Source organism: Calliopsis andreniformis, chromosome 5 (assembly GCF_051401765.1).
Source record: "Calliopsis andreniformis isolate RMS-2024a chromosome 5, iyCalAndr_principal, whole genome shotgun sequence".
NCBI lineage: Eukaryota > Metazoa > Arthropoda > Insecta > Hymenoptera > Andrenidae > Calliopsis > Calliopsis andreniformis.
This window is the reverse complement of record NC_135066.1, coordinates 940,715-956,879: the sequence shown is the minus strand read 5'-3', so window position 1 is coordinate 956,879 and position 16,165 is coordinate 940,715. Positions and strand designations below refer to the sequence as shown.

Genomic DNA, 16,165 nt, shown 5'->3' with positions numbered 1-16,165 from the left:
TGACTGGTTTATTTTGTGCACAGATATAGAGATATCGAATATGATGTAGGAAAGAATAAAGAGAGAAGGAGGAGAGAATTCATCTTCTAGCACATCTGTTGAAGCGAGATAGAACTAGTAGCTTCCATTCCCTTTTTTCTCCTTCTTTCAGTTTCCTTTGCTCTCTTCATTCGCTTTTCCTAGCCTGGAAAATCACCGATAGGAAATAACCTGAAATCGTTTCACGAGACAACACATCGGAAGCGAAATCGGTTCTGCCAACAAGATTCAATCCCGCCTTCGCGTCAACTCCTGCTGTACGATCCTTAGGGGTCGAGATAGCGTGTGTCGACAATGCGATCCCCGAACTGAGAACTGACTCTCATCATCAAGGCGATTGCGTCGAATCCATTGTCTCAAATATAAACGATAGCTGAAAGTTTTTTAACAATCCGCAAACGATATCAGAAAAGTAATGAACAGACCATACAGTAATCAGACAATTACTAAAATTAAGTTACGTTTCAGTAGAACCTAGGTACATGAACCTCACCAAAAAAAAGCCACCGTTCAAGCACCCTAAAGTGCACACTACAATTACCCTAATACTACTAATCGAACTGCTTTCTGATCTAAATACTGGGTGGATCAACTAACAAAAGGTACTCCTGAAAATGACAACTGTCGTCCTGGAGCTTGTCCCAGCCCTGAGGGGAACGAAAGATTTCAACAGGGCAAAAGCACAAAATCAAGACACATCCACGTACAATATAACATAAAGGAAGCGCCTCCACGTGCACCACAGTCCGAACGCCAACACTACTGATAGTTACAGGACGTTCGTTTGTGACTGTCGGCGCGACAGGATTGAGCTTAAATTCCCGAGATGTATCCCGCGAACATTAAGGAAGGAAAGGGACGAAGGCAGTCGGTACTAAGATACGCTGAGAAATACTGAATTCGACGTGTTCTGAGAGCGAAGCGACGCGACGGCACCCTTGTATACTATACTTTCTATACAGCAGACAGGACTGGCGGAAAAAAATAAATGGATCTAGTGTTGAGCGTCGCCAGGGGGTCCGAAGATAACACGTCTTGGTCCAGGCATAAGCTTACACAGGAGTGAAGTAGATCATACTTGTCTGAGTCTAAGGATATTTACTTTTAAATGAAGCTTCAGTTACGATACAAATACCTACGGGTAAATCCAGAGTTTGCACCCAAATAGATTGGATCAACAAAATTTACAGTCCAAAAGTGATGACTTCCTCGCAGTAGAAATGTCACTGTTTCAAATATCCTGAGAACAACGATTCAACTTTTTTGGGATGCAACATTTAAAAAACCACCACATTTACTTTCTTCTCCCGTAGAATTTTACGCCGGGCGTAGCGCCGAAACGCTGCAAGGTTTTCACGTTTCCTCTTACCTCTGAGGTTTATGTTAAATAGCATAAGCTTCAATCGTTTCGAACGAGTTCTGGTCGCGCTCCGCTTTCAATTGCTAGAGGGTGTACACTAAAATTTTTCATCACGCGTGTTTCTTGTGCGAGAATTTTTTCGAGGCGAATACGGTCGATAGAAACGGCATAAAGCTTTTAAAGGTATGAGTAAGAGATCAAATACGCTATTAGTGACACGAGGTCGAGTACCGCGAAATGCATAAAGGGCAAGAAAATAGAAAAGGGTAGCAAAAAAAGTGTCAAGGGAAATCGGGGAATCTCTAAACATAGCAATTGCGCATGGCACGTAAATGGTACGTATTATCGTAAACTTACATATCGTAACGAGGCATGAAGCATAAAACCAACAATGAACGTACTCCTCCCTAGCCTGTGGTACTATATATTGATAAAGAGCGGGGGGAAAAGAGGTGTTATCGATAAGAGAAGGTACAGATGCGATGAAAGAAAAGCCACGTCAGCGAGGAAAAAGGAGAAAAAAGAAAAAATAGAGAGAAAGAGAGGGATAAAGAAAGGGAAGCACGCGACGTGCCGTAGCGGTAGAAGCAAATTAAGAAATGGAATAAGCGAGAAGGAGTCGGCGCTAGGAAACAGGTTGCGCAAGCGAATGAGGGTGCGCGGGTAAAGGAGACGGCAGGAAGCCAGAGAGCGAGACGAACAAGTCCGGGCGAGGAATGGAAACTGCGGCAGATCGGTTCGTTAAACCTTCTCGGAGAAAGAAAAGTCGACAAGCCCTCGATACGAAGCTAGGCTCCTCTTCGCAAGGTTGCTGCGAGTTTCCAGCAAAACGCGTCGATGCTTGTGTACACAGATCCTCCTGTGTTCGTGTAGACCTCTATATGCTTTTATACGCGACAATTTTCTACTCTTCTCATCTGACAAGCCCGCAACACCAAGAAAATCGACCTTTGCTGCTCTCCAAGTAGTTTTTTAATAAAAATCATTGTAGTGACTCTGTGTCGCTTTCATAGGATAACCTGGTATTACACTCGATAAAAACTAGACAATAAAAGTCGCAGAATTCTGGTGTCTGAATTCTTTGTCTACTTTCATGTCAGCTCATGTATGCGTAAGACTGTAATTCCAAAATCCTTGGAACAACTTCATTATTGTCGCAGATAACTTTATCGATGATACTCCTCGATTGAAAATGACGGGCGACGGTGCTTGCAATAACAAACGATGCCGTCGATAATTGTTGTGTTACAGGAATATATTTACTGTGTATTGAGTGCACGGACCGTCACCGCGTATATCCTCCCTGCCATCATATTTTCCATTGTTATTATCGCATCGAGTTACTGCTGCGATGTCAATAATTAATAACGAGCTCGATCCATCCGCGCAATCGTGGTAAATGCGATAGGCGCGGAGAAGCTGCGAGCGAGACAGAAGAAGCAGCCTCGAGACTAAGAGAACGAAGAGAGATCAGTAGCGAAAGCGCTACTAATATTCCACGTGGCCACACAATCTTCGAAGCACATCGCGGAATCGCGAAACGTGCCCGAAGTTTTCGATAAACGGACTTCGAGCATGGGCGAAACTTACACCCGAATCCCTTCACTTCCGAAACTTTGCGACTGGGCTTCGCTCATTACACCGGCTAACTTCCAAACCCCTGTCCGCGTGACTGCATAACTTTCTTGTCAATTCTTACGTGCGCACTCGCGCCGCGACGCAGAATGCATCAAAAGAGACTTTCTAACAAGGTGAAATCGTAGACAAGGAAGAAAAATAAAAGTTTAGGAATCGCAGCCACGAACGTTTGGAATGTCCTTGATCGCGAAAGCTAGAGATCGCCCTGATCGACCAGTGGAGTCACCCTCGAGACACAGCTGGCTTTAATCGAATTCCCGGCGCTGTTGTACGGAGTTGCTCCAAGTCAGGAAACTTCCGTGTCGAAGACAATGCACGAACCTCGCATCAAAGGACAAGCGGCCCGAGTCTGATTACCAGCACTTCGGCCGTCGGGCGAAATGAACTTTTCAATCGTGAGATAACGAGAAACTTCCGCCGACTTGGATCTCGAAACGCATTACATCGGGATCGCTTAACAATTCCGCTTCCGAAAGGATACGTGACGGTTCAGATCGACACGAATTTCGAGTAGGTTCAAAATAGAACGATACGAAAGTGAAGAGTATCAACGTCGAAGAAAAACACACTTCTCTACACTTTCTTATTCGTTATGCACAACTCGAGAAAAAGAGAAACGAGTTGAATAGTTTCCATACATGTAGATCACGAAGACCTTTTTCCATCAAGACACGCTTTACACCTCGAAACATGAAACGGTGGTAATTCGTGCAAAACTAATCGAAGATCCATCGAAATTGAGCTAGAACGAGCGCAGGCAGTGAGTTTGAACGCGTCCCAGAACGCGTCAACCAGCGAAATCAATGTCTAGCTCGGTCGGTGGAAAATCCAAACCCACGTATTCGTCAAATTTGATTAGAGCCAGCTGCACTCGAACGTTTGCGCGCAGATGTGTATCTCGTCACCTTGGGAGTACAGGGAATGCGGGTACGAGTGTACGTGTAGCTGGTACATTATATAACACCTAGGGAATACATGCCGACCTTCTTCCCGCGGTCCAAGTCGGCAGCCGGATATCGTCGTTGGAAGAGCGAAATCGGTCGTAAATCGGTTACCTCGTCAGACCCATCTTCCACGCGACATTTTTTACGCCTTGGTTTCTCGCGCACTACAAAATAAACACCGACTGGTAGTGCTTCCGTTGATTTATGATTCGCGTACCGTGCGCGAAAAATTGCAATGGACTTCGATTCCAGATACATCTACCACCTGGAGCTCTAGACAAAAGCAACGAAGTAGTTTCCTTGAAAACATTTCAGCGACGAATTATGCTCGTGTCTCTGAAAAGGGACCCGAGATCGAGACGTTCTGGGCGTTTTTCAACTAGTGTTTCAACTGGTTTTTCAACCCGAGGAGAACAATGCGAAATAGGTCGAGACGGAAAAGGCGGACGGTAGAAAGAAGAGTAAGAGGACTTACCCGATTTCTCGTCGGTGGAAGCGATCCCAGCGACATAGGAAACAGCCTTCGTTAGTCCAACGAACAACACCAGTACACTCCACATGTTCTCTCGTTATTCCTCGTTACTTTGCTCAAGAATCCCAGCACTCGGAGACGAACCGAAGACCAGCGAGGAGAACGGCTTCAATCGCTTAGGACCAAGGTGTCGGTCCAGTTATTACCCTCACACGGCCGAGTCGCGTTAAGTCATCCTCATGGGGTACCATACTCACTAGCAACCTCTTGCACATCAGCGTCACTATCCGACGTCTTCGCGTCATTCACGATCATTGCGAACTTTTTTCTGCCGGACATCCTTCGCGTATCATGTAGCTATTCCTTCTTCGTTTAGCTAGAACCTAAAAATCTCTTTTCGAGGAGAGTGTTTCACGCGTGCATTCGATTTCGTACATTTATGTTCACAGGTTCTCTGGAACGCCTCTATAATCCGAACACTTGTGTTTTTTCTCTCCAGTTAAACGCTAATTAAAGCTATATCGCGACACCGCATCCACCGCCGGGTACCATAATCCCTACACCGCATCCACCCTTGCCTTCTTTTTTCCTCCTGCCTTTCATCCACTCCACGACCGTTATTGAAGCGTGGGTCACGCGTACTAGCCTTGGCGCTTCGCTAAAAAACCAGCCACCCGTTCGATCTAACCGCGCACTGTTGCCGCCAGTAGCCTCCAACGACGGGCATCATACCCGCAATCGCCAGCGTCCATGGTGCATCCGCAGACACCACAGAATTCACCGCATCAACGACCACCGTTCTTCAGAAAATACCCCCTTGTGATTCAATTTTCCTGAACGGTGTCTTTCGACCTTATCCAAGTCTAGGTCCAACTCTCTGAACCCCTGTAAACTCGAGTCGATGCAGAGGTCTGCAGTTAGCCAGTTTTTCAATAAGTCTGTGAAAGAAATTTCCGCATATACGTTGCTCGAATTCGATTCTCAAACACTATCACTTGCAGACTACCCGCGTAGAACTGTTGAACTTTTGCCCACAGATCGTCCTAAACCTTCGGTGCCAGCCAGCAAGTGGTTAGGGGAGAGAGCAGTCACGTTCGAATGGCAAAGGACCGATCAGGAGAGCAGAGCATCGATTTTTGCGTGCCATTTCGAGATTCCACGCGGTCACTGGAAACATTCAAACGACTCGTACGAGATGCCAAAGAATCATTGTTCACGGAGTCCTTTGAGCGAAGTCAAGTAATTAACGAGTCGCAAACGTGTACTGGTCCATCCTCTTAGCCGAGAGTCACAGGTTTGAATAAAAACCGAAGCACTGCGGAGATCTTCGATCACGCTTGGAGACCACAGATTTTCGGTTTGTCTGGAATAGGTCCAAGCAACGAGACAATGAGAGCATGGAGGTTTGTAATCGCGTTGGCCTGCCAATGGCCGCGAACGTTCCGAAATCGATCCGCGCAAAGATTCAGTAAACCCTGCCGTCACTAAATCACGCGATCACTGTAACTTTCGATCATTTCACAATAAAAATCCGGCATAGCAATGCCGACATAGCTCTTCTTAACTTCGCGCGCTTTGCGAGGAATCGCTTAGAGTCTTCACGTAGACGTTAGTACCCTTTCCTCTCTCTCTCTCTCCCTCTCGTGGCTACTCAAATTTCGGTGCGTCTATTTCACTAAAAGGTTAGCATTAAAAAATCAATCTGCAGACTTCACACACCTCTGTCGTTCCAGCCCGGTCGTTGGAGAATTCTTTCCTAGTCATTCACGAGAATTCGGCACGTGCCCGAAACAACCACCTCGTGTCACTTTACAGAGTCCTTCGTATCGTAGAACTGTCAAACACACGCGACAAAAAAATGTGCAAGACGTAAAGGATTGTGGTCGTTGCTTATTTTCGTGTTTTCGTCCTTTTTTTTTTTTTTTTTATTACTTTGCGATGAAGATTATAGAGGGGTAGAAGCGGCGCGCACGAGCAGCTCGACGCAACGCAGGAACACGTGGTCCTCGACCGACGGCGGACGGCACACTGACGGAGAAGACGAGCAAACGGCGCGGCGACGGACGCGCAGCCTGCAAAGCCTCCCGAGGAGGTGGAGATGTTGGAGGAAAAGCTGCGGGTAGGGTGAAACGGGACGAGATGGGACGAAAAGGGGTGAAAGGGGCTCATCGTGTACACCGTGCACTGTGCGTTCCGATAGTCGGCCAAAAAAAGGATACGATCGTCCTGTTCGCGTAATGCTCATTGCTGGTGAACACCCTACCCAATTCGATAGTACTCGTTTCAGTGTAACCGTGCACCACTGAAAATTAATTAAGGCTTCACGAATTGCAAATAAGATTTTTCGCTGTTCATCGCGAACAACAATTACGGGTTCGCGTATTTCCTGGTAGCCGTTGCATAAAACGATCGAGTTGATTGCTTACACGCTTGTTGCTTTAACTCGTTTTCCGTTGTTTCGCATCACCTATTGCTATCAGCTTTGCAGCAAGCAGTTGCTGAGAAGGTAACGAAGAATTTATGGTTGTACACATGCTAGAGTAATTTATAAAGTTATGCTAAGATGTTTCTTGACAGCGCGATGAATAAAATGAAAAGATTAAGCACAGACATTGCAATGAACGATGAAAGAGATTCGCCAACGGAATTCAATTTATTCACCAGCCCCGTGTTGCTCGATAAAACGATGGTAGTCGCAAGAATAATGGCAAACAGCTGGGTGTACGACTGTATACTCGTCTATTTCAGAAAACAATCGCGATAGCTGTTTTGTACACGGAAGTTGTAGGTTTGTGTACACAGTCACGTGTGTTCTTTTCGAATAGAATATTTCCTCGATCCACGTTTCCCTTGTACTGCACGAACCCGCAGAAATATTCTGAAAACATTTCTCGGAAGACACGATTCAATCGGGAACCGTATAAAATTCCTTGTCGCCGAAGGACTTGAGGCAGAATCAAACTTTTTAAAATGAAATACCAAATACATCAATTTTGTTTGGCGATGTCTCAGTGAGTAAGAGAAATGAAAAACAGAAAGAGAGACATTCACTCAGCCCCGGAGCAAGTCGAATAGAGCTTTTGATAGTCGCGTTTAGGTACTTGCGCGTACTTGGTCGTCCGTAGACGAGTGCTTGCTTTCTGTTCGGTGTCGAAGACGGTTTATAGTGGTTTAAGAGGGCTAGAGAGGAAGATGGTGAAGAGGGATGAAAACGACGCAACCGAGGGTCTAGGGAGAGGGATAGTCGAGGGAAGAGGAGTGGAAGAGATCGAAATAGAGCGAGAGACCTCCGGGCGAAAAAGGCGGATGAGGAAGCAGATGCTCTCTGACTCTGGTGTCACGGATCATGGTCATCTTAAAAGCTCCTGAAAGGCAGGAATGCCACTCGCTCTTTCTGAAAGCTATCTTTTCGACGAGGGAATGGCTTACTCGAGGTTGCGCACACGTGTCGTCATCCGCGATTGCGTGTGTGTACGTGTAAAAACACGGAGGGGTTTGTTGACTACAAAGCCGCCACCCTTTTTTCGGAGTAATGGCTTTACTCGTTACAGGTTCACGTTTTTCCGATAGAGGAATCGACGAGAAACAACTAATAACCAAAACCCGACCCTTTGAGTTCTTCCAAACATACGTAACTATGCTGGGTCGCCAACCTGTACCTACATCCTTATAGTCCGTTGTCCGCTCTCGACCTCGTCGGAATTAAATCTCTACGATATTGCATTGCTTGCATTCAATAATGCTGTAATAAAGAGCGGTTCGTTCCCTTCGCTATCAAATAAAAATTCTATTTCATGATTTTGCTGTCAAACGAATGCAATAGATGTACGTAGATTTACAAGTGTTGAATTTTAAACATTCATGTGGGACATTCCATTACAGCTTCATTTAAACGTAACAGGAACTGCACTATGAAGTTTCCAAAAATAAAAGAAACGTGTATTTTCTTTCATGTGCGCAACATACCAGTCACACTGCGGAAACTAATTTCGAGCAGACCAGGTCGAGCTAGATGGAAACCATTGCAAGCACAAAGAGCTCAAATACCATCAACCTTTGACTTTCGAACTCTTCTGTCAACCAGACGCGTTCTTAATGCTTATTCTTTTTCACCGTCCTTCTTCCCGACGCGTGATTTCTACAGAAAGATAGCTAGGCGACTGAAGCGACGTCAAAAGGAAGTACACATAAAAAATACATTCCCTGTTATTCGATTCAATGTACAAGTTCGTCACAACGACAATGAAAGTTGAAACAAAAAGCAAGACCACATTTCAAGTTTTTCCTTTTATATTGCACTATATGAATGCCGTCAGAAACAGAGAAATTTTTTAAAATACTCAGTGCTTCGTCGTTTCGTAATATTTAATCATGACGATATATAATAAGCAAAGAAGATTAAAAAATAAAGAGTGAAAATTTGTAAGATACTTGAGAGTTCTCGTCCAGCTGAAAATAAATAAAATATATATAAATGACTTCTTCTTTTTTATACATAAAATTTGAATTTACAAGACTTACTATTAAAGTTCAGATCACGTTGTTCGTATTGGCGTACAAATCGCGCGTTGAATATTTTCTCTGAAATCCACGAGTGGCAGCAGCTTCCAATAGCATGCAGTTCTCTACATTACCGGCGACTTCTTATAATTAGTCACAAAATCATGTTACATTCTTCTACTGATACGTCTCTTTTTCTTTGCCTTCTACTAATTCGCGGGGTTATCAGAACTGTTAACCTTGTGATAGAAATTAATTCATAGGTCTATCACGGTAAAGAAATGCTAGGGTAAGAGACTCTATTGCTGTGCCTGATCCTACTATTGTGCTTTACCTATCAAATCCATATAAAGCACAGTAGTAATAGGTTCATACTCAGTAATAGGGTCTCTTACTCTATCCAAAAAGAAATCAAAACTTAAGAAACTTGATGGGGAGGAAATCAATGAAACTGAATTATACAAAAACCTTTATTTTAGCAATTACGTGTACACACTATCTACTGATTAAGCTCGATTGTAAATAAGACGATGAGAAAACTCGGTCTATCCATGGAAAAAACTGATTTCCAATACAAACACGCTTTTCCACATCGCTTATCTTATCGTACAAAAATTTCGTATCCATTAGCATGAACTTCGCATTTTCCAGGACAATGAGGTAGCTCTCCCAAAAAAACGAGTAGCTTCTCATACATCTCTAGTTGGTGATTTTCGCTGGAACTTCGAAGCACGTGACCGAGGTATTTCCATCTTTCAACTCATAATGTATCACCATAGAAATCTAAAAGCAAATTCCACAGTTTGATTAAGAAACCATCCGTGACTATTTCTGCTGATGTTCCATAGGAAGATAAAAATTCATGACCGCTGAGTAAGTATTTCGAAATCGTTATAGGTCTTCTCTAAATATAACAGAAAAAGCGATAGAGCGATAAAATTATTACAAGAAACTTCTGTTTATCAACTCAAGATACTAACACTGTCGATGTTAGATAAATTTTCCTATACGAAATTGGATTCGAAATAAATATAATTTACCGTAGGATAGATCTGCAATACAGGGAACTCCCGTTTGTAAATGTACTCAACACCCTTCTTCAGCGAGCATCCAGCAGGTGTTTGGTCCGTGTGGAAGATATTGTTGCATGCACTTGTCCCGTCTACGCCGACGAAGGGTAGTGGCACACCCAAAACGGCTGCGTTCACAGAGTTTTTCAGGTTTTCAGTGTCACGTTCTGGTACAAATTTTTGTTCCACGGAAGCCTTCGTCCTACGCTTCAGCAAACATGGTGGCACCTCGCACCCGCTTATTTTAACCTGATTAGGATCCTCGAACGTCTCTCCTGCATATACAAATTTCCATATTCATCGACTCGAAAATGGAACGAAAAGTATTTCCCGATTGCACGATGCATGAGAGTATTGGATTAGAGATCAGATTTCATGTGCTTGATAAACACTTCGTAATGCTATCGTTAGTAGAGAATAGAATACAGCACAATTCAAGTTTTTGTCTTCGCTACGGTCAAATGACTAATTAGATATGGTATTTATTACAGTTTACGTAATAAGCAGATAGGCATTATAATGTACTGAGGTCCAGAGATCATGTGGAAATTGCACCTATAAAAAATTCCAAAACACGTGCCATATCATCTCACAGATTAGTACGCATAATGTACCTTGCCGTCTAAGAAAATGTTTATTCAAATATTCATTGTCATTGAAACATTTCGTTGATTTTTAACTACATAACGTATTCCAGTAAATCCGAACCACCAGAGAAAGCGTTTCCCTTACTTTATCAATAGCTGTTCGTCGATCAATCGACAACACTTTAATCGTGTTTTTCAGACTATTTCAAAGAAACTAAAGAAACTCGTACTGTTGCATCTCGTTAAACCACTCTCACCATTGAATCGTCGGCAAAGAAACACAGTTTCCTAGCTTTCACATTGTAATAATATGAAACCATTACGTAAATGTATATGAAGAAGCGCAGAAACTGTAGAATAAGCCATATTTACACAACTGTTAACCAGAGGACTTTGGTTGTGACATGTAAATACGGAAAGGTCCGGTCATCACGAATAGCGTACGTACAAATGATATCGAAAACACTTCGCAATAGTTTAAAACGTTCCAATTTTTAAGCGATATTACTGAAAATGTTTAATTTTCTGTTGACTAAACGTAGAATTTCTCTTATTACGCACCACTGCCGCAGACCTTGACTTGAGTGGCGGCGGCGATCACGAGCAGAGCCGCGAAAACGAGAATCGTTTCCCTCAGCATTGTCGGTGAAAGTATTGCGGAGCGTCCTCAGAGAAGAGTTTATGTAGGCAACGGATGCTAGCCGTTCTCACTTGCTCCAATCAGGTCCAACTCCGGCTCTCGACTGAGAGAGTCCGTGGGATGCAACGTTATGGCCAGTCATTCGTCAAAGTTCATTTTAAATAGGTTCCCCTCCCTCGGCTAGGACTCGCGGCTAAGGTGGGGCGCTCATGGGAGAAGAGCAAGCCACGCGTAGCAGAAATTCCCCGTAAATTGAAGAAATTTCACGAGAAATGCGACGAGACGGAGGGAATGATATCTACATCACACGCAGACAATCAATGCGAAAATTCCCTTGGCAAGAAGTCTTGCTCCGATTTCGCGATGGTAATATCATTTCCTCCAAGGACACCAACAAAAACGGGAACACTTTCTGACGCGATACCAGGGTCGCTGTCGAGACTCACTACGTCATTCCATAAAAAGAAGCGCAAGGAACGTGCACCTCCCGATCACGGTCCCAATCAACCAGCTTCCTGACCATTTCATTTCTTTTCATTTTCACGTTCTCCGTGTCGCGCAAGCGAACGAAAATGAAACAGACCGCCACGGCACGCCGTGACCATCAAGAACAAAGCGCCGGAAATTACCAACGCTATCTCGCTACTCTAACCCTCCTACAAATGAAATTCCTTGTTTCTGCTCACGAGGATGACCTCCGATTAATGTTCACGAATACAACCCACTCTGACGCTGCAGTTCCATAGGTTTCTACCAACTTTTTTCCTTCGTTCTCGACAAATTCTACCTCTCAAGTGAATTGTGCCACAGGAGCTCACTTGAGAAGCTCACCGCGACGGCTAATCGTACGTTCAGAACCTCGGACTCGCTAATTTCCATTTAACATCATTGCGAAATTTCTCGGAAATCATGCTATCGTGATTCTGGATATAAACAAAGAGCATATGCATACATGTAGAGACAGAACATATCTCTGTGCATATCCGTTCTTTCGCTTTGTCTAAGCGTTGTTACCTTCCTATAATGACGAGCAGTGTCCCATGACAGCGGCAGGTTGTTCCATTAGTATTGTTATTCCCTGTTTCACTTACACGACTGAACACATCGATTAAATTAAATTCCTTACTTACGAGTCTTTCAGTACGTACCTCTATTTACGAATCGTAAGTCAAAGCAACAGTAATACCGGTTACCGAGAACGTTTACTAAGTATACAGTGTATCAACTGTAAAGGAGCATTGACACTGGTTTCCTATCTCCCATGATGTATCGGAATGGCCTGATACGTTCATACACAATGACAGTACTACACAACTCGTAGAACATGAAATGCAGCCCGCGCGATAGAAAGTTGGGTGGAATACAAATGAGCAATTGTTAGTGACAGTAACCTTGAGCCGACGAGGAAGAATCCCTGATGAAACCATAATGATATACCATCTTCTTCCGCGTATCTCTTTTTGTAACACCGAGGCTTCTGAATCAATATATCTGAAGTTCCTCTTCACCAATGTATCGACGAGCGACAAAAGCAACCCGTCCAAAAACTGCACGTTTACGTAGTGGCTTGCTAATTCGTTCAGTCATTCATTATTTCCCTCAGTTACAAGCAACGCTTGAATTTTTTAGCTGCCGCTTTTTTGCTCGATAACGAGAAACTGGATTGTACAGCATATCACAGAATAAATTACTGTCTGTAACTATTACGCTATACTGTCCCCGCTCGATAGCCCAACTCGTTTCTAAACAATTTAATTGAATAATGGTAGCTACACACGAAAGAGTAGAATTAAAAATGCGTCACTGCACATGTAATACAGCCTCAATGTCTATCTGTGCTTCTATATTTTCTCCGAATCGCTTACAGTTTCATTTGCTTTCTATACTATTATGTACAGATACTATAATAAATATGACAGTCCGATCAATAAATGATGATGAATATTCACTTAGACCAGAGAGATCTACATAGTTTGAAGATTTAACGGAACTACATACACATCGATAAGAAAATACGACTGTTACAAAGACACAGAAGACATGGTTATGAAAAATGATTACGGAGGCTGCTCACGAAGATGGGACCTGCTTTGTCAGTCATTGCGCGTACGATATTTGTCGCTCAGGAGTAACTCCGCACTCAATTTCCTTGACACTAAACTTCCGGACGAGACCCCTTCTTCTTTATTCCTCGTGATTATATCGACGGTGCCTCAGAGCTATTAACTTGCACAACGAAATAAAAACAAGACTATTTTACCTTTAACTAGTCACTGCCCCGCGGCTATTTGCTCATTCGGTGAAATATGGATGGGTAATATAGTAACTGATAGATTTTACATGAACTACAATCTGGAGATGCATAGGATTATTTCATGCTTCGATACTATTCCAAGTATCTGTCAAGAAGAAATCAAAATTTTTATGATATTTTTATGATAAAGCTCTGCCTTTACCGAAAGAAAAATAAGTATTAAGAAACGCAGAAATGTAACGAGGTCTGTAACGCATACACGAAAGCATACATCTCCGTCGTTGACCGCAAATGACGATTATCATCTCAAGAATGCGTGACTGGTTCCTACAAGGTCCTTCTTTCTCTATGCAACATCTTCGATGGCAATTATCTCATCTGAGGTAATTAAAACGACTGTACAGGGGTTAGCTCACTGGTATCATATCAGGTAAGTAACTGCACATGTCTCAGTTGATAGCAAAAGTTCGCTGTTCTTAAGATCTTTTCGCAATATACAACAAAAAGAAGAATTAAAGCACGCAAAAGTAATCAGCATCTAAGTGTAAACAAATCACTGCGCTTGCAGATAGGATATTTTCTTTTATTATAACATTTTGCAAAATAACTTGTCATCAAACAGGTCAACTATCGTTGACTAAGTACATGAGTATATTTTATAACCAATGAACAAATGTAGAAATTTATCTGACCTCATTCTGTAATACCAATAGTTTTAAAATCTCTATTATCCCTTTAATGCTACTCACAACGTTACCAACAATCTATAAAACGTGGCACGAGGCACCCGTAGCGACTAGTGACACAACAGACTACAGCCGAGTATACAGGATTGACTGGACAGCGTGTCTCATGTTCTGAAATACCGACTTCGCGTAAGACCGTTGGTAATGCCAGTATACGAGAAAAAATTCCTACCATACCCCTTAATATACAAGGTGTCCCACTAAATTATCGTCCTTCTAAAATTTTAAGTGATAAGCTAAAATATTATTTACAGAAGATATATTGTTGCTAAAAACTTACATTAGAATAGCAAAATTTATTTCGAATGAGATGTCTGAATTTTTATGGTTCAACTCAGTTGAATAAGGAATTCTACTTAAAAGCACTAAGGTACTTAAGATAGATGGAACTAAAGTTCTTCCTTCACAAAATTGAAAAGTTTAACACTTAAACAAGTAAGCCAAAGACATCTATGACAGACGGTCAAGCCGGTCACTGGCCAGAGTGGTCCATAGTAGTCCAAAATAATCCAAGAGGGTCCAAGAAGTCCCTCCAGAGGATCGCCAGGACGATTCGTGCCCTCCGGAGACTTCGGAGCAAGTGATCAACTGAATGAAAATATGTATTCCAAAAATTGTTGCTAAGATGATTATTTTATGGGAAATACAAACAAAGAACTTTTCTAATCGGTTGCCCTTCTTCCTCGAGACGGTATAAATATCCCTGCAGGAGGACGCGTGCCTCACTCGTCGTGGGTCCTCCGCCGGGTGCGGACCTCCCTGGGGATCCTGGACAACTGGACTCCCCTAACCACTGGGCAGATGGTCGATGACCATTGGTCAGCCTTGACCACTGGTCAGCCTTGACCACTGGTCAGCCTTGACCTCTGGTCAGTCTTGACCACTGGTCAACCTTGACCATTGGTCATCCTTGACCAACGGTCAGTTTCTACTCAAATTTTTAATTTATTTCTTCTGTTGCCTCTATTTTGCATGTACTCTTCCCTCTCTTCTTACTGAAGAATACAATATTTTATTATCAATTTATCGGGACACCTTGTATTTAATTCCGCGACGGTATTTTAATTTGAATTCTTGCCACTCATAGCACTGCACTCTTATTTCACGTACAGTCGCTAACGTTGAGCGTGATACAGAAATGGTAATGGATCTTTAGAGCACTCAGAGCGTAGGACATAAAAAGAATTAAAATATTTACATTTTTCGAGGAAATATTAACAAAAACCTAAGAAGCGGTAAAGATTGTGATAAACCATGGTAATTGCATCTAATAATAACAATGACTGTGTATGTTAGCGTTTTGTTGTTACTACTGAGTAAGCCATAGTTAATACATATGTGTCACCGATAGATGGCTGCAGGAATTCAGTTTCCGCGAACTATATAATTCATTTGAATATTGTATCTGTATTGTACCCAGACCCATGGGGTCTTTTCAGAGCCTAGATATCTCTAATCAATAAAATTAATTAAAATCAATTGTTAAAATGGGATCAGATACATCCTGGAAAATATTTAATCTATATCTACCTAATTGTATAATTTTTAAGGTTCATAAATACATTTTTTATCTGTTAATTTTTTTTATAAATGCTAATCGCTTCTCTAATTATTGCCAATTTAGTCTTTACTTTTTTCTCCGTTTTTACAATCTCAAAGATTCTTAATAGTAAATGCTTTTTACGCAAAGCTTCAGCGGCAATAACAGCATCAAAGTACGAAATAATAAAAGGCAACGCTTGAATACCTCTTGTTAGTTATCTCAACAAAGTCTCCCAGTGAAATTACAAATCTAAAGTATTACTCATTTTCTTGACAGTTAAACATATTTGATTCGCCGATACATTTCCGACATCGTGCTTTTCAAATTTCTCTTACCCTATTTTAGAGCAATATTAAAATTAAAATATATCGT

At 42.4% G+C, this 16,165-nt stretch overlaps 2 protein-coding genes across 3 annotated transcripts in view; both read right to left on the bottom strand.

Moving 5' to 3' along the window:
* LOC143178739 (kin of IRRE-like protein 1) overlaps positions 1-4,968 on the bottom strand; it is a 247,127-nt gene extending 242,159 nt beyond the window's left edge. For both annotated transcript variants that reach the window (XM_076377545.1, XM_076377544.1), the window contains exon 1: positions 4,457-4,968. In XM_076377545.1, the coding sequence (XP_076233660.1) occupies positions 4,457-4,541 (85 nt within the window). In that variant the 5' untranslated portion in view covers positions 4,542-4,968. The remainder of the gene's footprint in view (positions 1-4,456) is intronic.
* Positions 4,969-9,409: 4,441 nt separating this feature from the next.
* On the bottom strand, positions 9,410-11,388 carry Npc2b (Niemann-Pick type C-2b). The gene is made up of 3 exons (XM_076377747.1): positions 11,172-11,388; positions 9,994-10,298; positions 9,410-9,736 (listed from the first exon to the last, which is right to left on the bottom strand). The coding sequence occupies exons 1-3, from the start codon at positions 11,248-11,250 to the stop codon at positions 9,653-9,655; spliced, it is 468 nt and encodes a 155-aa protein (XP_076233862.1). The 5' UTR covers positions 11,251-11,388; the 3' UTR covers positions 9,410-9,652.
* Positions 11,389-16,165: the final 4,777 nt, after the last annotated feature.